At 36.4% G+C, this 20452-nt stretch overlaps 1 protein-coding gene across 2 annotated transcripts in view; it reads left to right on the top strand.

Moving 5' to 3' along the window:
• ACTN2 (actinin alpha 2) overlaps window positions 1–20452 on the top strand; it is a 97084-nt gene that overhangs the window by 61266 nt on the left and 15366 nt on the right. For both annotated transcript variants that reach the window (XM_069064490.1, XM_069064491.1), the window contains exons 7-15: window positions 1292–1373; window positions 5730–5815; window positions 7166–7258; window positions 9093–9323; window positions 9877–10024; window positions 12345–12495; window positions 15000–15108; window positions 16835–16975; window positions 20081–20263. In XM_069064490.1, coding sequence (XP_068920591.1) covers window positions 1292–1373; window positions 5730–5815; window positions 7166–7258; window positions 9093–9323; window positions 9877–10024; window positions 12345–12495; window positions 15000–15108; window positions 16835–16975; window positions 20081–20263 — 1224 coding nt within the window. The remainder of the gene's footprint in view (window positions 1–1291; window positions 1374–5729; window positions 5816–7165; window positions 7259–9092; window positions 9324–9876; window positions 10025–12344; window positions 12496–14999; window positions 15109–16834; window positions 16976–20080; window positions 20264–20452) is intronic.

Genomic DNA, 20452 nt, shown 5'->3' with positions numbered 1-20452 from the left:
TGGCTACTTAAAATGGCTCAACACATGGCCATTCTTCTTGAATTGGCCCATGGCCACCTAAAATGGCTAAACCATTAAAGAAAATCAATCCAACATTGTTAACATGGTAACATGTATATAGGAGCTCTACTTCATCTCCAGAAGTTTATAGTCCAAAATGGTGTCCTTAAAGTTAAATATTGTTTAGCTATTTAAAACTATTAGCTTAATATCAGAATTTTAACTTAAAAAAATTTTTTATATAACTTTGTAAATATTAGCTTGAAAGTAGATTACCATTACCATTTGATTGATGAAATAACATTGCTTTTCAACCAGGTGATTTATGTGATTTCTTAAGTTAATACTCACATTTAGTTGAAAAAAATTTGACTGAAACAATTATATACACCGAAAGGCTAGCAAACTTTATTTAGCTACTTTATTCAACACTTTATCATTACACTGTGATTAAGTGTTTGATGCCTGTGCTTGTCAGACATTATGTATAGTTTTATTATTCTGTGCTACTTGTGCATAATATTGCAGAAAATTTATTGAAATATTAAAATGATTTCAAGGATGAAACACTATGGTAGGTATGTCATTTAAATTTATTCTTAGACTTCTGCCTCCTTTTGGTAGAGACACTTTTTTGCTCTTATTACTCCCTCACAATATGAGATCTCCCCATGGTCAGTAGATCTATATAGCATCAATTAAATCAGACTCAGAAATGTTAGTCTTAATTCTTCTTTTGGATTCCTAAGAGCTCAGCTTCATACTTCATGAATTTTTTTTGAGGAAAACATTTATGTCATTATCAGTAATAATGTTCAAAATAAGCTTTTATATCTGAAGAATTCATCCCAGATATTTTAAAAAACACATGAAATGACGCATTTTCAGTACAGAGTGTTTTTATCCTAAGAGCTTTGTGATTCATTTTGCTGTTTGTAAGATTGTGCATGTACAGTTTGTCTTGTTATGATATTGGTATATGTGTTTCCAGAATAATTTAACTCCACTGTGTTATCTTTATTTCTATTTTTCTCCAAACATTTAAGTTGAAATGCATCTTATTGGGGTTGGGTAGCAAGGGAAGTAAAACTACTTAAGCTATAATGTATTTTGGTGAAAAAATGTGTGTGGGGGATGTATCTTACTGAAGACTATGTTTGGGGTAAGGTAAAGAGGAAGGATGTTTCCTTCAGAAAGCAAAATATATAAAGAAAATTATTAGCTAGGATTGGATTTTTTAAAAGATATGGGTTATTATTTTTAATTTTAATTTATTTTTTTTTTTGTGCAGGATGACCCTGTAGGAAATATCAACCTGGCTATGGAAATAGCAGAAAAGCATTTGGATATCCCCAAAATGTTGGATGCAGAAGGTGGGATTTGAATTTTACTTAGTGACTTTTGTTTTTTCTGGAAATCATTATGCTAATCTCTTAGCTCTGTGCAGAGTGATTTTGAAGCATTGTATTTCCTAATAAGTGATCATTTCTATTATTACAGAATTTCATAGATAGATTTTGCCTTGAAACTCAAAAGTGATTCTGTAAAGAGAGGGGGGGAGAGTGAAAGAGAAGAAACCTCTTTTCAAACTAACCTATGAGACATGTAAGGAAAGAGAACTGAACATTTTCTATGTAATAGAAAGCAAGAACATAAATTTATATATGTACTTTTATTTTATTTTATTTTTAAGCAATCGGGGTTAAGTAACTTGCTCAAGGTTACACAGCCAGTTATTTCTGGGTGTGGTGCTAAGTGTCTGAGCCCGGGATTCGATCTCCAGGACGTCCCAACACTGGAGCCGGTGCTCTTACTCGCTGAGCCACCTGGCCGCCCCTAAGCAATTAGGGTTAAGTAACTTGCTCAAGGTTACATGGCCAGGTGTTTCTGGGTGGGGGCTAAGTGTCTGAGCCCGGGATTCGATCTCCAGGTCTTCTTAACACTGGAGCGGGTGCTCTTACTCGCTGTGCTACCTGGCCGCCCCTATATGTACTTTTAAAAATAACTTTGAAAATGACTTCCTCAGGTTTTAGCAGAACAATACTTTTTTTTTTTTCATCATATGGACTCCAATGCAGCCAATGAACCTAAATGTAAGATATGAGAATTCTAAAAGAAGAATTATAGAATTGAGCCTGTTCCTTTCTGATAGCAGTTATACTCATCATATTCAAAGTATTTGGTCAGCAGAGGTGACCACTAAATCTCCATCACTTTCCTTTGAACAAGTCTCAGATATTCTAAAGATCTGGAAGAGCTTCATCTTTTTCTTTAATGTTGTATAGTATCATTCATTATGGCGTCTTGTAGCACATAAGTTTTTATACCCTTTCTGTGAATACAGGGTGAGTCAAAATTTTACTTTCAGCATAGATAACTCTGAGTCTCTTGTCTCACCCTGTATTTATTATTAACACCTCTAGGCTCTGTGTTGCTACTCATTTGGTCTTGCGTAAACAGTAAATCAAGTGTTTTCCATCATTTCCCACCAGTCAGTTCTTTCTTCCTTTATTTATTTTTGGTAGTCTTGCTTTATGTCTCAATTTTGTTCTTATTCATTTTTTCAACATTTATTGAGCTCCTGCTCCTGCAAGCAGAGCACTTGAGTGACCAGTTCTAGTTATGGTCTCTATGAGACTGCTTTAAAGAAATGTAGGCAGTCCACAAAATAGTAAAGGAATATCATTAGAACACTTATTCTTCATTTTTCACCCATATTTCCTCTTTCCAAGCTCTGTTTATCCTTGTTGATTCTATCCTTTGCCCTGATCCTATGGGAAGTAATGACTCAGTGATCATTCATTGTGACAATTCTGAGTGGGGGATGGTGGGGAGGTTGCTAAATTTCTTCAAGTTTGTGAAGTAACTTCCTAATGGCCTAAAATTGAGCTTCCATAGTTGAGACCCTGATTCAGAGAGTCACTCATTCCCTGCTGGATCATTTTAACTACCATTCCTAATGGTATTATTGACACTCCTACTATTTCTTGAAATTGTGACATCTGGGTCAAGAATACTCCCATTCCTTCTGTTTGTCAAAGAAGTTAACATTTCACCTGCACTTTACTCTATTGTCTCACATTCTTTTCTCCTATTTCTTTCCCTCCTCTTTTCATCCAAATGTGGAAGACACACATACCTTTGCTCATGTGCCGTTTTATCTTTTGACAACACCATTTTATATGAAAGTGATGGCAAAAGATTAGAAACATGACCAGTATGGAAATAGGAACACTTTAATATGTATCATATATTTTTCATCCCATAAGTTCTCTATGTTCATTTCTGGTAAACTGTAAATTATTGAAATAGCATTATACTCTAACTCTCTTACCTGTCATTCTTCCATTGTAATGTTGCTCACTAGTCTCATCCTTAAAGATGTTTCATTCGATCTAATGAGCCCTTCTCAATCCCACCTTGTTGGTTGCCCTGTTGATCATGTGTCTGTTGTAGAGCCCTAAATGGGGACATTGTCATACCTAATATGCCCATCCATGAAACTAACTACATGATCTGTAATTTTCTATTTGGTGAGATTCTTCCTCATCTTGACCAATCTACTAGCCAAGAGAAAAAAAGAGAGAGAGGCCACTTCGTTGATGTCAGTTACTTCTAATCCACAGCAACCCCTCCCCTCCTTTTTTTATGCTCTTGTTTTGGGGAATGGGCTTAGATTAGTAGCAAATTATACATGTACAGATGAATATATGAACAGAAATCTTGATGATTTTTCCCCCACAGTATATGGCAACATCAGGACCATTGGATTTAGGGTACATGTCCCCCCAGTGCCTATCTCCTGTTGAACCCTAGAATGGGATAAATCTTGGAGATTTTAAATCTATTCTTAGCCCAGTATGTGAAATGTCCAGTTAGTCTGGGACTCACTCCTCCATGGCAGCCAAAGGCAGTCATACTTTTTTCTTTGGTGACTTTTAAATCTTTATGGGAAGTGATGGATTTTTATAGGTGTTATTTCCTTGGTCTGATCAGATCTATAACACCATCCTATATAGAAGAGTCCCTTGCTTCCCTTTCTCTGCCCAGTAACCAGTCAGCAGAAGGCTATTTATTGTCTTTAGAATGTCCAAGCAGTTAACCTTGTTTTTTCTACACAGATTTAGTATACACTGCCAGACCTGATGAAAGAGCCATAATGACTTATGTTTCCTGTTACTACCATGCATTTGCTGGTGCACAGAAGGTGAGAATGTAAATGATGAGCAGTCACCTCTCACTCTTCACCTTCTGTATCTTAAATTTTTTCCATTGTTTGTTTTTTCTTTTTCCTTGTATTTCCTTCCTTCCTAATAAGAATACCCTTATTGTGCTTAATAGGCAGGTGTTTGTCTCTTATAGGCTAGTTTCCTTTGAAATCTTTTTTTTTCCATCTGTGTAGCCATCAGTGGTTTATATTTTGATTTCCATGCTGTTTCACGATCCCACATTCTTTTTAACAATAGTATTTTGAAACCCAGTGGCCAGATCTTGGCCTGGAGAATTACCACATGTCTATCTAATTGAATTCTGCCCTTTGCCTAAACCTAGTGCAGAAAGAATTAAATTCTAAATTGGAAGGGAAAATATATATAGCATGACAGTGTGCCTTGTGCAGGAGAAGAAAAGATGAGGGCAATCAAGTGGGTCTGTTTTCTCTTTTCTTGTTGGGTATTAGAGGAGCCTTTATGAAATATTCACATTCAGAAATGTGACACTAAGTGGTCTGTTTTCTCTCCTTGTTGGATATTAGAGGGGACCTTTGTGAAGTATAGCATTCACAAATATGATAGTAAAAATCATAGTGAGTGTATAAGTTGTATACCTTTCTTGTTCGATTTGTATAACTATTGGCAATTTTTAAACGACCTGGTAAGTAAACACAGTTAATACTAGTGACTGAATCCATGCACAGTCAAATTCAGATTTCAAGGCAGAAAACAAAGGAGTGACCGGGGTGCAATTATAAAACAATAAATCTTGTTGCAAATATTCTGTTTGTTGATATGCTCCTCAGAGAAAACCAGAAGCCCTTGCATTTTTATCTGGCCTAACTAGTTTAAAAGGCAAACATGGGTGGACTTGACTGCTCATTGAGAATAATTACAATGTCTCATTATTCAGTCATTTCAGTCATATTCTATTCTTCTTGACCCCATTTTGGGATTTTCTTGGCAAAGATACTGGAATGGTTTGCCATTTCCTTCTCTAGCTCATTTGACAGATGAAAAAACTGAGGCAAACAGAGTTAAGTGACTTGCTGAAGGTCACACAGCTATTAAGTGTCTGAGACCAGATTTGGACTCTGGAAGATGTCTTCCTGACTCCAGGCTCAGCACTCTATCCACTGCGCCACCTAGCGCCTGTGATTGTAATGTCTAATGAACAATAAAATGAGTTCTCACCTTAACTGAATAATCAAACTTTTTTTAAAACACAAGAAGACTGGGAAAGAGACAGACTCTTGATTTGATTTGCTTTTAAAATTTTTGTCTACTTTTATTTTTAATGTTTGTTCCAACAAATTTAATGTGGGATTTATCCCGGTTTTCTATATTTTACATGAAGCTCAGGATTGGGGTCAGGTGCCCATTCAACACACAGAAAAGTCATCAGGTCAATTAAAAACCCATTCTGTTCTTCCTTTTGTTTACTTTGGTTTTTACTCTTCATTTTGTGTATGTGTGTGCTTGTCTTTTTTTTTTTCCTTTTTCTTTCCTCCCCTTCAGACATTGTGAATACTCCCAAACCTGATGAAAGAGCTATCATGACTTATGTTTCCTGCTTCTACCATGCTTTTGCTGGAGCAGAGCAGGTATCAACACTTGGTCCATCTGGGTTGCTATGCTGTTTTTTGGCTTGATTTTTTAAAAAACTGTATGTTCTGTATGTGTATGTTTATTGTGCTTCACATCTTACCTGAGTTAAACATTTTGGGAAAAAAAAAACACAAAAAACTTTTTTTTTAAACATTGGCAAGTAATAATAATTTAATACTCTAATAGTTCCAAAATGTTTTTGCATATCTCATATTTAGAGATGTTTCTCTCATTTATCTTCTAACAACAATATAGGTGGCTTGGCAATTATGCTACATCCAGTTAGCAGTGAAGGGAACATTTGAAATGGAGAAATAAGTGCCCTTTTAAAGACCCTTAATCCTCTCTGTCTATAAACCTGCCAATGTTGAATGATTTATTCTAACAACTTTAGTATTTCCAATTAAAAGAAGACTTTTCTTTGAAAGGAATAACCCTTTGTTTAGGTCATTTTGACTTCAGAAATATTTTTATTCCAAATGATGTTCTGGTAGTGTCCCTTGGCTTTCTGAATATTTATTTATCAGTACTCCATGCTACTTTTATGAATCTGCACTTGGCAAATCCTGCCAGATGGACAGATTTGGATAGATAATGCATGTCTTGTTTCTTGAATCTAGGAACCTGCATGTTTCTTAGGGCCACTTCGGAATTGAAAACAATAAAGTGGCACAGTTTAGGGATTATATGGTGAGGCATTGATTGGAATAGGGCATGGGCCTGGAAACCTGGATATTTAAATATCTCCAATTGACTGAGTATATGATCATGGCATAAGTTGCTGTATAGCACATCATAGCTTCCTTTTCACAAAAGAAACACTTCTACTTTGGGAAAATCCTTGTAAAAAAAATAAACCCTAACATTGGTAATGTACTTTGAGTCCTGTGAAGGAATAATCTCATAAATTCACAGTATTCTTATCAGAGGAAGAACAGATGCGCTTTTTTGTTCAGTAGTCTTCTTACAATCTTGAAGTCAAGGCAGTTGGAAAATAGATATTAAAGGGCCTGAGATTGTAGTGTCCTTGGATGGTTTCATGGGAAGACCCTCTTCTCCCTTGCCCCTAGGTACTAACTTGCTTGATGTTTTAAAAATATGTTGTTTTTCCTCTAACCTACTTAGCTTGCCATTTAAGTCTATATAAAAACTGTAGTTTAGTGTAAAGTCACCTACAGTATTCAGATCTTATTGTGTTTGATCTTATTGTTCCTCAAACTAACACACATGATCTGCTCCATTGGCAGCAACTTCATTTCCCTTCATTACCACCCATTCCCTACTACAGTTTGTTTCTGCACATCAGTATCAATAGAGCTGTCCTGTTTACCTATTGTGTTTTACAGGCCGAGACAGCAGCTAACAGGATATGTAAGGTTCTTGCTGTGAATCAAGAGAATGAGAAACTGATGGAAGAATATGAGAGGCTAGCAAGTGAGGTAAAGAAAGACTGGTAAACAACTACAATGCTGTCAACACTTAATCCAGATAATGAGGCCCAGATGGTGATAAATTGATTTTATTTTTGTATTTTGCATCTCAGGTGGAGTAAAATGTAGGAACAGACATGGATCTTGGAGGCTGCTAATCTTTAGCAACACAATTATTGGCAATGTGTCATTGGAGAGAGATTTCAAACAATCCTAAATTGTGCTCATTAAAGGTTATGAGAGTAGTATTTGATTATATTCTTAGCTGCGATGGGTTTTGACAACCCCTATGGGTGGTAGAACACTAACTGTAGGGTGGCTTCTACTAGATGCCAAGGCACTCATGTGCTCATGTACCCTACACTATCATCTATGCCGAGGAGCCATGCTGCTCCCCTGAAGCACTGCCCATTGATTGGCATCATGGGAATTTGTCTAGCCTACTGGGTGGAGGAAGTTCCATCCATAGTCCATATAGAAACCTAGAGGTACAATAGTGTTCAAGAGTCTGCCAAATATTTAAATAGGGACTGGTTATGACTCTAGCTAGAATCCTGTTTAGAATAAAATATGTTAAATCTCTTTTCCTTAAAACTAAGGTTGTAAAAAAAAATAGCCCTTCTCTCACAGATTGAAGAGGCTTGACTTCCTTAAAGATAACATTTTTCTCTAAGTTGAGGTAGGAGAAAAGAGGAGTATATATCCAGATTACCTCTAAGGTGAACACTAGTAATATGCCATCAATTGAAGATGGAAAATAATTTTAGCCTTGAATTACACACTCCAAGCCTAGTCAGTACTATAGGGAATTGCATTCATGCCAAGACACAAGTTAACATCTCCTCAGATAATCTACATCAGGTCAGTCTAATGTGATAGTGTTATGTGTGTGTGTTGACAACTGATTAGATGCCTAATCTAATAGTTCTGGACCAACTTTAGGCTGGGCCTAAACCCTTTGGTCCTTTTCTCTCTTTACCATGTCTCTTCTTATTTTTTATTTCACTTCAACTGCATGAAATATATGTGCATCACTCTTAAGGAAATATCCTTTCAAATTTAATTTGTTGTCATCCTCTGAATAGGTAGGCAGAAAGGTAATTTATGAGTGGTGCTTTCTGCAATTCACTCCTAAAACCTTGTTTTTAATTTGTAAGGTATAATGTGTACTTCATATTCAGAAATTTCCTATCATACTTAGACTCAGACCCTATAGATTTTTTTTTCCATGCTGAATAGATTGATGATATGTATTTCAGAACAGAATTAGTCTCAGGGGTATACTTCCACTTCATTATCAGCATGGACCCATTTGAAGAACAGCTCCCGGATGATAATTTGAATTAAGTCTGACCTTTTGCCAGTTTACATGAAATTGCACTCCTACCATGTGAGGATTTTTATTTGGAAACTCCATCCAGCATTTGTCTGCTATTGTCTGGTTCCTGAGTTTACTGTAAATGTCACATTTGTAACACATGGCTTGCTTTGATACCTCAAATTCTCTATTGCCCTGGGAAAGGTGGTAGGTGATTACCCGTAGTTACGGTGGATTTTGCTATAATAACATAAAGAGACTAGATAAGAAATTTCAAGAACTTCATTCATACTATAGCCAATGTATATTCCCCCTCCACCTCTTCTTTTTTTTTTCCTTTTAGTCAACATCTAGTATGTAGGTCTTTGTAAACCTTAAAGCACTATATAAATATTAGCTATTATTGTTACTCTTATATTGATTTATCAAATGATAAGATTCCATGTTTTACATTTGGGATTTAGTTTGTTGGAGAAAGGGTTTTCTTTTTACTTCTGAAAATTTTTTTTTTTATTCTGGGAACAGCTTTTGGAATGGATTCGTCGCACAATCCCCTGGCTAGAGAATCGGACCCCAGAGAAGACAATGAAAGCCATGCAGAAGAAGCTGGAGGACTTCCGAGATTATCGTCGGAAGCACAAGCCCCCCAAAGTCCAAGAGAAGTGCCAGCTGGAGATTAACTTCAACACCTTGCAGACAAAGCTGAGGATCAGTAACAGACCAGCTTTCATGCCATCAGAAGGCAAAATGGTTTCAGTACGTAAAGTGAACACCTTCATTTTCTTTAAGGAATGCTCACTTGATTTAAAGATGCTTAACTTGGGAATCCCCCCCCTCCCCATGCGGTACTCTGCCTGGCAATTTTCATTTCTTAACTATTAGTTAGTTTTGAATGATTGCCAGTTGTCACATGATTCTGGTGCTTTGGGCTCTTTTTACGCCTTCAACAGTATGGAGCCCCGGCCATTCTTCTTGGTATGTGGGAATATCTTCCCTTAAGCTGCTTTCTTAGGTGTGGTAGTTTGGAACTTTATCATCTTCAAATTAAAAATTAAACTTCTGGGAGTTTTTTAGCCTTGTCTCAGAATGGCATCAGATATTTGTTAGTTGATGACAGCAGTTTGGTTAAATAAAGCATTTTGTAAGTCATTGAAGATATTTGGTAGTCTTGCTTCAAAAAAAAATTCAGTAATCATTTGGGAAAAAAATAAAACCATTATGAAACATGCATTATAGAATTTTTTTAAAGGCCAGTATAGCAAAGTTGAAAATAATCTGTATCTTTTCTTTATTGCCATATTTCTTCTAGGACATTGCTGGTGCTTGGGGGAGGCTAGAACAGGCTGAGAAGGGTTATGAAGAATGGTTGTTAAATGAGATAAGGAGACTGGAACGCCTGGAACATCTGGCTGAGAAATTTAGGCAGAAAGCTTCAACTCATGAATCTTGGGCATACGGTAAGCAGCTCAAATCATGTGTTAGAGGTTAGTTAGAACTGAGCTGTGATCAGAAGAGTTGGAAATGCCATTAACTTGTGTGACCTTGGGGAAAATGCCTTCACCTCTTTGTTTTAATTCATCTGAATAGAATTCTATTCTGGAGGTGTAGGAGAAGATTTATTTTATAATCCAGCTAATAGCTATTGGAGCATTCGGTCTCTCAGCTTTCTCCAGTTATTGTACTGCTTTTACTTGCAGCTCATAACCCACATCTCCTTTTACTGGGCTTTCTTAAATTAAGTGAGATGCTGAAATTCTTCATTGACATTTTTTATTGCTTCTTCCAAACCCAACATCATCTTAGTGGTCATAGGGAATATCATCTAGCTACGCATCTGTCAGTAGAAAGTTTGTTGAATTCCATACAAAATACAATTTCCTATTTTAAAAAAGGAGCCAACAAAGCAAGAACATAGCTATGCTCATTTTATTTTTACAATTCTGCCACTTCATTTCAGATTAATTCTAATTTCCTTCAGACTGTAGGATATATCTAATCAAGTAAACAAGCATTTATTAAGAAGCATTTACTATGTGCCTGGCACTGTGATAAGAGCTGGGAATAAAAAAAACAAACCAAAAGACAGTCCTTGCCCTCAAGGAATTTACATTCTAATGAAGGAAGACAACTCCTAAGAGGAAGTAGAAATGGGGGTTGGGTGTTGATGCAGCAAGGGGCAGCATTCCCCTTCAAATAGGGGTTCTGGGAGGAACCAGACAATCAGAGGGAGAGGCTGCCAGGGTTGAGAATACTTCCAGAGTATGGAGTCCAGGGGTTGATTTCAGGGGTGGAGTGAGCTTACAGGGAGAAGAGGTTTCTGAGGCATTGTAGAGAAAGACTGGGAGAGTCAAGAGTGCAGTCTGGAAGGGAATGAAGGCTCTCCCGAGCATCTTTCCATAGCTGTGGTAATATTTTTTAGTGTTTATAATCATCTACTTTGTGTGCTAAATAGTAATAATAACTTGCATATTCATAGTGTTTCATAGTCTGAAAAAATCCTTTTACATACATTATCTTATTCAGTCCTCACAATAATCATTTGCAGATATTATTATCCTTATTTTTTGGATGGAAACTTGAGACTGAAAGGTAAAGTGATTGCCCCAAAGAAAGGTACATGGCTAATAACTGACTCCAGTTCAGGTCCTTGACTCCTAGTCCAGTGAAGTTAGCCTGTCTACCATACTGCTTCTCCGTGATACTGAGGATGAAGCCTTTCCTATTGAGATAAGAAAATGGAGAGGGAAATGTTGTTCAGCTGTTATCAGTTGTATCTGACTCTTTGTGAGCTCATTTAGGGTTTTCTTGGCAACGATGCTGGACTGGTTTGCCATTTCTGTCTCCAGCACATTTGACAGATGAGAAAACTGAGGCAAACAGAATTAAGTGCCTTGCCCAGGGTCACAGCTAGTAAATGTCTTGAAGTCACATTTGACTTAGGAAGGGTTTTCTTGCCTCTAGGCCTGGCACTCTCTCCACTGCGCCACCCAGCAGCCCTAGAGAGTCCGTAACTCCTCCTTTCCTCACAAATTAGTCTTAGCATTTCTTCTCAGTCAGTAATAATCTCTTGTTATAAAAAACAATTGATTTCTCACCTCCCTCCCACTTCCTTATTTGGTCATTTAAAAAAAAAAAAATTCTTTCAGTTTTAATTCCTCTCTGGAAAGAAGAATGGAACCTCCTTGAGGCAAGCTGTCTGCAATTAAGTTTGGGTGCAGTGATCAGATCATGCCAGATTCTCAAGATTTAGGAAGTAGTCACGGGGAGATAGGTACAGGTTTAGGAATAAAAATCTCTGTCATAGGTGAACACAGACTTTCATTGGAATTACAGAATTAAATCATGATCAGACTACAGAAAGGGTAGGACAAATGGAGGAGGGGCAAAATATCATGTCTAATTATCATGGGTAGAGTGACACTTGAGATAGACATCTCTAAGTTGCTAAGCATTGTCCTAGCAAATTAGGTTACATCCTAAATAAATTGATGTTTCACTGTATACAAATTTATGCATGACAAATTGTTCTTCCCTGCCATCCCCCTCTACTCCCTCATATAGACTGTTATCAGAATGTGAAGGCTCCTGGGAAAGTAGTAATGTGAGTGATGTACCAAGTTTCAAATGAAATAGGTATGGACCTCTGTATTATAGTCATCATTCTTCCTCCTTCTCTTGGTTCTTTGGAATTATGGTGCTCACAGGGTACTCTGCAGCTATGAGCAGGCTGATACATGAAATCAAAGTATTAATAATCCCTTTCCACAACTTTTTCAGGCAAGGAACAGATCTTGCTACAGAAAGATTATGAGTCTGCTTCTCTGACTGAAGTCCGCGCTTTGTTGAGGAAACATGAGGCTTTTGAGAGTGACTTGGCAGCTCACCAGGACCGGGTGGAACAGATTGCTGCCATTGCCCAGGAGCTGAAGTATGTTCTATTTCAAGACATGCAGCTGCTGACATTTAGCTGATAAACTCTTTCCAGTGAACCCGATCATGTCGTAGGTGCAATGTAAGAATTCCACAGATAGCTTCTCAAGTAGATTATCCAGAGTCCAGCAGGGGAGACCTTCCTCTCTCTTCCTGGCCTATATTTAGCAAGAGAGCCAAGCTGGGGAATTCTACAGCAGGAGGTGATTGTGTGTGTTGTGTGTGTGTGTGTGTGTGTGTGTGTGTGTGTGTGTGTGTGAGACTTTAATGCTGATTTTCATCTCTGGTAGAAATTATTGTTGTGCTCTCATGCATCACTGTTCTACCAACCATGGCTCCTAGCACAGTTGACTTTGTTGCAAGAAAGTGAATTTTGAGGAGTTGGAAATATAACTTTTAGTTATGATTGGGACTGAGGAAGCCTAAACATCATTTTGCTCCAAAAAGAAAGTTATCTGACTTATGACGGGGAAAAAACACCATGATTCTCAATCTCACGATATCATAAAGTGAATTCTATCCCACTGTCATGTTTTTGTTACTCTGCTAGTGAAACTAAGGATGGTTTTAAAAGGAAGACTAATGCCACTGTATCACTGCCCTTAAGTCCTAGATATAATCTCTTGATCAAAAAATCTTAGTTCGGCTTCTTGGGAAGCTTCAGCCTAACTATTATTGAACCAGTAGCATTTTTAAAACTACAGTTTTTGCACTCTCTAATAAATTATACTGGTTTAAACGTTATTCACATTTTCCTTGAACTTGGTAAAAGCAAATACCTGAATGACATGAGGTTTTTATTTCTTCCTGTAACATGTCCCTTATACAGGAAACATTGAATAAAATACAGTTAATTCTTGATTCTTTATAGGCTTATTATTTAATCTGTCAACTTTCCAGGGCATTTGTTTCTCACTCCTTATCTTTTCATCTTTGTGTCATATTATTTCTTATTGAACCTGCTTTAAAACAGGGGAAAGAAAAGGAAAAGAAATTCAAGTCACCCTATTTTGCTGCTTTTAAAATAGCTGATAAAAAGTTTCGATTAGGGTTTAGCTTTGACTAAAGTTTTGAGGTAAATTTGTGTATTTCGGTCTTTGTGTCATCTTTAAACCCCAATTAGTATAGATAATCAAGAGATATTTGTATAGCATTTAAATCTTAATCTTGTTCATTGTTATAAATTCTACTTCTTTTCTTTTGACCAATAATGAATTAATGGTCTTTAGCAGTTCCTGATGCATACAAACTGGAAGAAAAATCAAACAACTTCCACATTCTTCCACCTAAATTGAAATATAAATGCAAATACAAAATTAATATTATGTATTTAAACTATATGCATCCCAGGTAGGGACTGGTTTAATTTTTCATTGATTAGGTAGAAGATATAAGCTGAGAGAGTAAGAACAAGGAGGATTAGAGGGAGGAAAGAGAGAGAGAGAGAAAAGAGAAGAAAGTAATATCATTGTTTAAGTAACAGAAACAAATTTTATTTAATCAAGATGAGAGAATACAAACTTAAGCTACACTGAAAGGAATTTAAGAGATAAGGAATTTCCTTATAGTTGTCTAGCACTGGAATAGTTTATTTATAGATTGTGTAGTCTCTTAGGAATCATTTCAGAGATGAAAATATATCTAGTTTTTAATGGCATATTGAAGATAGAAGGATGGGCCAGTTGAAATTTCAGAGTCCATTCCAACTTGTCTATCTCATGAATATATCTATTTAACTGAAATGGAAATGGAGTATGCATAGGTATGGATTTTATGTAGCTAAACTAGCCTTTAACTTCTGGGAAATCCTTGTTAAAAATCTGTCAGCTCTTATATTTTTCAATGAGCTTTAGATAAAATCCCTTAATTCTGCAAAGAATTGATGCAACCTCTACAACAAGTTTCTGTGAAGTGGAAGTAGATGTTTCCCAGAAATTTTTGTTGTTGTTTTTCTCACTGGCAGCATCAGCTTAAAGCTGCCCATTTCATGTTATTCTATTCCCAGTGGCTAAGTAAAGTATCTTTTGAGACAAGCCAAGGACACAATGCAATGGAAGCTATTTCCACTGAGCTCCTTTTGATGTCAGCAGAATTCTAAGGACTCTCCTCCAGTTGGCTTTGTCACAGATTCACTGCCAGATCTTCTTTAAAAATAATCATCTCCAGAGGCCTGACCTATAGAACTAAGAGAATGTTAGACTTAAGCCAGAATACTAAGGACAGGCCATATTTTTCATAAAATCACAAATAACTATGTTTAGAATACATACAAAGATATTATAAAGCCATTAACTAGAATTTTTTTTAAGTTCTTTTCTACATTTTTCAAGGGGTAATGATGATATGATAGAGGTAGTGATGAAAAATTTGAAATTGAGTAGCAGTTGTCTGCATCAGAACCATCTTTGGTTTCTAATCTTTGTGTATTTGAGTTGTTGACCTATGTACAATTTTAGCACATTGTCACAGGAATGATAAACATTTATTTCCACTTTGCCTTAGTGAACTGGATTATCATGATGCTGCGAGTATCAATGACCGATGCCAGAAGATCTGTGATCAATGGGATAGACTGGGAACACTTACTCAGAAAAGGAGAGAGGCCCTAGAGGTAAAACTTTGGAAATTCTCTCAACAGAGAATCTTTCACTTCTTCTACTGTTTTTTTGTAGCTTTATAGTATGTATACACAGTGCTAAACTGTAATTGTTAAAGCCAAGGACAGTAGAAAGCACCACTAAAAAAGATTCCATGTCAGAAAGGTGTAAAATTAGGGAAATCAAGGCTAGAATTGGGACAAATAAGTCAACATTTTGAATATTTAATGCATATCTGTGTCAGTGGTACATAATCACAATAAGAATATCTCAAATTCCCATGAATTATGATAGAATCTTATTGTATACAAAGAAATTCCAAACTTGATTTCCTAAAAAATATATTTAGTTGAGATTAAGCTGTATGGAAACCCAACAAGAGGTGAAAGATAATGGAAAAAAATGAGACTTAAGGAAACATTGTTATAAAGCAGAATTTGGGTGAATTTGGTCACCAATGGGTGACACACAATAGGGTGTCACTGTATCATAATAAATATTTGGCAGTTAGCTGGAAATGATTCCCCTCTGTACGTAAAAAAAGGAATATTTCAATTTTCTGACCTTGGCTCTAATGAAACTTAAAATAGTAACTTCAATTCTCCTAAAAGCCAAGGGACTATTTTGTTTACTCTTTCTTTTTTTTATTTTTATTTATTTTTGTGTGTGTGTTTACTCTTTCAACATATATTAAAGAAGGATGAAGTCTTTGCACATAAAATTAATAGATTTAAATGGTTTAGAATGGGAGAAATAGGGGTGACCAGGTGGCTCAGTGAATAGAGAGCTGGCCCTGGAGTCAGGAGGACCTGAGTTCAAATCCAGCCTTAACACAAAAACTAGCCATGTGACCTTGGGCAAGTCACTTAACCCCGATTACCCTACCTCCCGCCCTCCAAAAAAAGGCAAAAAAAAAAAAAAACCCAGAATGGGAGAAATATTGAATCTAAATGTGGAGAGTTTATGTTACATTGGATCCAATCCCTCCAACTTTGCTCTATCTCTTTTCCCACTTCATCCATTATGAGACACTTGAAAGAAATCTTTAGTATTCATCGTAATGCTCTTAAAGTAATAAAGAAAGAAATGTGTATTGATTGAATGTACCTGAACATTAGCTTCTTCCTCTGACCTGAAAGACAGAATAACTCCTCCAAATTGTACACTAGATGGGGAGTTAAGAGCTCCAGTTTTCATTCCTTCTTTTATTAGTTCCTCTACTGGGTGACCTCAGGTTAGTCACTTAATTTTGTACCTCTGCTTGTACTTATAAATTAGGGATGATGCAGCATAGTCTGCTAGCCAACATATTTGGGGAGAAGAATATCCTTACTAAATCTGGTTAAAAGCAAGCTACTATGGATACTATAGATGATTGCCATTTGAAAAGAATAATAATAAAATGCACTTAATTATTATAGTGTATATAAATATATGATAATAAATTTAGCTATAATAAAATACACTTAACACTGAAATTACAGTGAACATAAATAATTTAATCTTTAACTTGGAAAGCACTTTAGCATCTTACAACACTTCAGACTTACTAGTTTGAGCATCAGTTAACGTACTCTACATATTACTAGCTAACAGAGGGTTCTGATTACCAGATAGCAATGTTTACTATATTAAAATGCTTATCAGTTAAATCAGGAAATTTTTTATTTTATGAAGAGCTTTTATATTTCCAGAGAATTTGCAATGTCCAGTGTTAACTATCCTTTCTTATATATACAGAGGACTGAGAAATTGCTGGAAACTATTGATCAGCTTCATCTGGAGTTTGCCAAGAGAGCTGCCCCCTTCAATAACTGGATGGAAGGTGCTATGGAAGACCTTCAAGACATGTTTATTGTCCACAGTATTGAGGAAATTCAGGTAATTGAGCTTCAGAAGAGCCTCCCAGTCACAGTGGGAAAAATAGGACATATTTAGGCTGGTTGTCCTGAAATGAGGGCCACATATCTAGAAATCCCAGACTATCTTTGTTGTCTTGGCACCTAGCATGGTGCTTTGCATGTAGTAGGCACTCAGTGACTATTTTTTATAATGTATTTGTTTGAACCATAGATTACCTTATCTTATAAAATGTTTGAATAAATAACATTCTTGACCATCAGAACAATTAGAAAGTGGAAGATTCTGCATAGGACTACATAGGGAGCTATGTCTTGGTGAATACACAATTTTGCATTAGAAATCTTAGTGTAATGGACAGAAAGGCATGAGTTTTGTTGGCAGATGAGACATCATTGTATATTATATACTTATTTGACTGGTGATGACTAAGATTTAGGGAAATGTGCCATTTGTGAAATTTTGCTATCACCTCAAAGAAAAGTACAGTTTAAAAAAAGAAAAATAGTTGATTCCATAGACAAGGTATTGTAAAAATCACATTTTAAACATTGAAAAAGTGTCTCCCTCAAAATACTTTTTTCTTTGAGAAGGAAAATCAGTTTAAAAATTCAGTCTTCATGCTAATCTTGAAGATCAGTTAGTTATGTAGCTCTACATAATGGTAGTTGAGGAATTTCGCAAGCCAGTGCTCTTTCTCATGCTCATGAGGAAACTGGGGAACAGCAAGGTTAATAGACTTGCCCAAGGTCAATAATGACTAAATAATGCCAAGTACACCATAGAATTGAGATTTGGGATTTGTCAGCAGGTACTCTTAAAAGTATACATGAGGGGTATACATGAGGAGTTCACTCCAGAAGATCAAGGCCCAAACCATTTCAGAATGCTATCCATGGTTTACAGATTAAATCATAGTTTACAAATAGAATAGATAGAAAGAAAAATAACTTGTTTTACTCTCAGTGTCACCAAACATTTTATACAGTATAAAAGAAATGCTGAAATTTTTAATTCTAGTTTAGGACTTGAAAATTATAAATTGAACCTAGAAGCTAAGTAAATTGTTTTAGTTTTTACAAAAATAAAAATTGAAATGAGAGGGGAAGAGAGAGTAGTTGAGGCAGTGTATAACCACAGACCATTTTTTTCTTAATCTTAGCTCCTAACCCAAATTAAGGTTGAATGGAACGTCTTGAAAAATGTAGAAAAATCTTGAGGAGGGAACAAAGCACATCTTACAATTTAAAACCCTGGTAGCTAGCGGTCCCTTCCTTCCCCACTCCTAGTCTAGCTTTTTCTACCTTCCCTTTCCCATTAGTGCAGATAGCACAACCCCAACCTGGGCAGATGTGGTGGCAGCTAAAAAGCCCCATTCCAGGGTTGTCTCTGTTGCATCCACACCAAGTTGTGCTTGTCCCATGCTGTAGACTTTCTTTCAGATTACAGGGATGACAAATCTCAGATGTACCTAAGTGGAGAAGAACCAAGTGTACTTCTCTGTAGTTTGGGGCAAGAAGGTGCCAAAATCCCAGGCTTCATGATTCAGTTTCCAGGTGCCATGGAGACCAGGATTTGTCAGGCTCTGGTCTAATTTAAGCTCCCATGCAGAGAAATCTCCAAGAAGGTTTAGACTTGGATAAAAATTGAAAGTGCTATTCAAATGCAAAGTATATTTTTTGTATGAAATGATTACTTTGAACAATGATGGTAAGTTCTAAAATAGGTTTGATCGTTTTTCCTATATATTATGTTTAAGTATAGACTGACAATCAAAAATCTTCTAATTTTGGAATAGATGTTTTCTGTGCAAGTGATTAAGTGTATTTAAGAAGCCCACTTTGAAGTTGAAGGTTGTTTCTTTATTCAGAGAAAAGTTGTGTCAATAGTTGATTTATTGCAGAATCCAGAGTTAGTATTAACCTCTCACTGCTTTATCATCCATATGCCAGTAACACCTTTCTGCAGCTGTACTTAAGGGGCTACTGTCAAGTACTTTAGGTCCAAAGTATAGGTTTGGCAAAGTGTGATTTTTATAAAACCTGATGAATAAAGAAATAGCTTTGTGTTCTTTCCTTTTTCTGGGAATTGGGATGAATTTCTCTTGAATTGTTAGGTTGACAAATTCAGTGTAAGTAGAATGAAAATTATATATAAAACTCTTATAAAATACACCTAAATTAAACTCCATTGCCTCCAAAAGGAGGCACCTATCTATGCAGATGAACAAGGAATGTTTAGTTGTTTCAGTCATGTCTGACTATCTTTTTTGGAAAGATACTGGGAGTGGTTTGCCACATCCTTCTCCAGCTCATTCTCCAGATGAAGAAACTAAGGCAACAAGGTTTAATGACTTGTTCAGGGTCACATGAGCTAGTACGTGTCTTGAGGCCAGATTTGGTCTTCCTGACCCCAGGCCCAGTACTCTATTCTATCCACTGTGCCCCCTATACCAGTGATGAAGAGCAAAGTTGATAATTCACCCCACTTTTGAAGTTTTAGGGCCATGATTCAATATTTATTAAGCACTCAATGTGTACATTATATAGTATGCTAAGGTGCTAAGGATAAAGTAAATATAAATGATAAGGTAAAGAAGAAATGGTTCATGACTTCAGGGAGTTTCTATTCTTCTGGCTTTATCTAGGTACATGCTAGATTATGGTATTTGCTTTAGAATCTAAGTTATATCCATGTTGAAAGAACTTAACTTGTATGTATGTAATGATAGCTAACAATTATATAGTGCTTACTGTGTACCAGGCCCTGTACTAAAGTGAGCACTTTACAATTATTATCTTATTTGATTGTCATAACATCCCTGGAAGGTAGGTGCTATTATTATCCCCATTTTACAGTTGGGAAATTGAGTCAGGCAAAGGCTAAATGACTTGCCCAGGGTCAAATAGCTAGTAAGTGTCTGAGGCTGCATTTGAACACAGGTATTCCTGACTCTAGGCCACTATAGAAGCATTTGGTAAAAAAAAAAAAAAAAGTCAAGCTTCCCCACTCCTGCCAAATCCTCAAGGATAAAAATTAATAGTACAGAAGAAAAATGTTGAAGGATGTGAAGGTCTCTTACACTAAGTTAAATCAGGCTTTCTTCCCTTCTCTCTTCCCCTGCAGAGTTTAATCACTGCCCATGAACAATTCAAAGCAACACTGCCTGAAGCAGATGGTGAAAGACAGGCCATCATGTCTATTCAGAACGAGGTGGAGAAGGTTATTCAGAGCTACAACATCAGAATCAGCTCAAGCAACCCATATAGCACAGTCACCATGGATGAACTTCGTGCCAAATGGGATAAGGTGGGTGTTTGGGCGGGGACTGGGACCTCTTGAGGGAAATAGCAAAAACAGAATGGTGGCTAATTTACTTGAGAATTGCCTAGGAACCTCTGACTTCTCATACTGGTCAAAATCTAATGATCTAGCTATCACAGATTCTCTGTCTCTCTCTCTCTCTCTCTCTCTCTCTCTCTCTCTCTCTCTCTCTCT

The sequence above is a fragment of the Petaurus breviceps genome, unplaced genomic scaffold, assembly GCF_028583685.1.
Source record: "Petaurus breviceps papuanus isolate PSGF00001 unplaced genomic scaffold, PetGlider_PUasm1.0 90633, whole genome shotgun sequence".
Lineage (NCBI taxonomy): Eukaryota > Metazoa > Chordata > Mammalia > Diprotodontia > Petauridae > Petaurus > Petaurus breviceps.
Note: the sequence above shows the minus strand (reverse complement) of the source record. Positions and strands in the feature narration are given on the sequence as shown.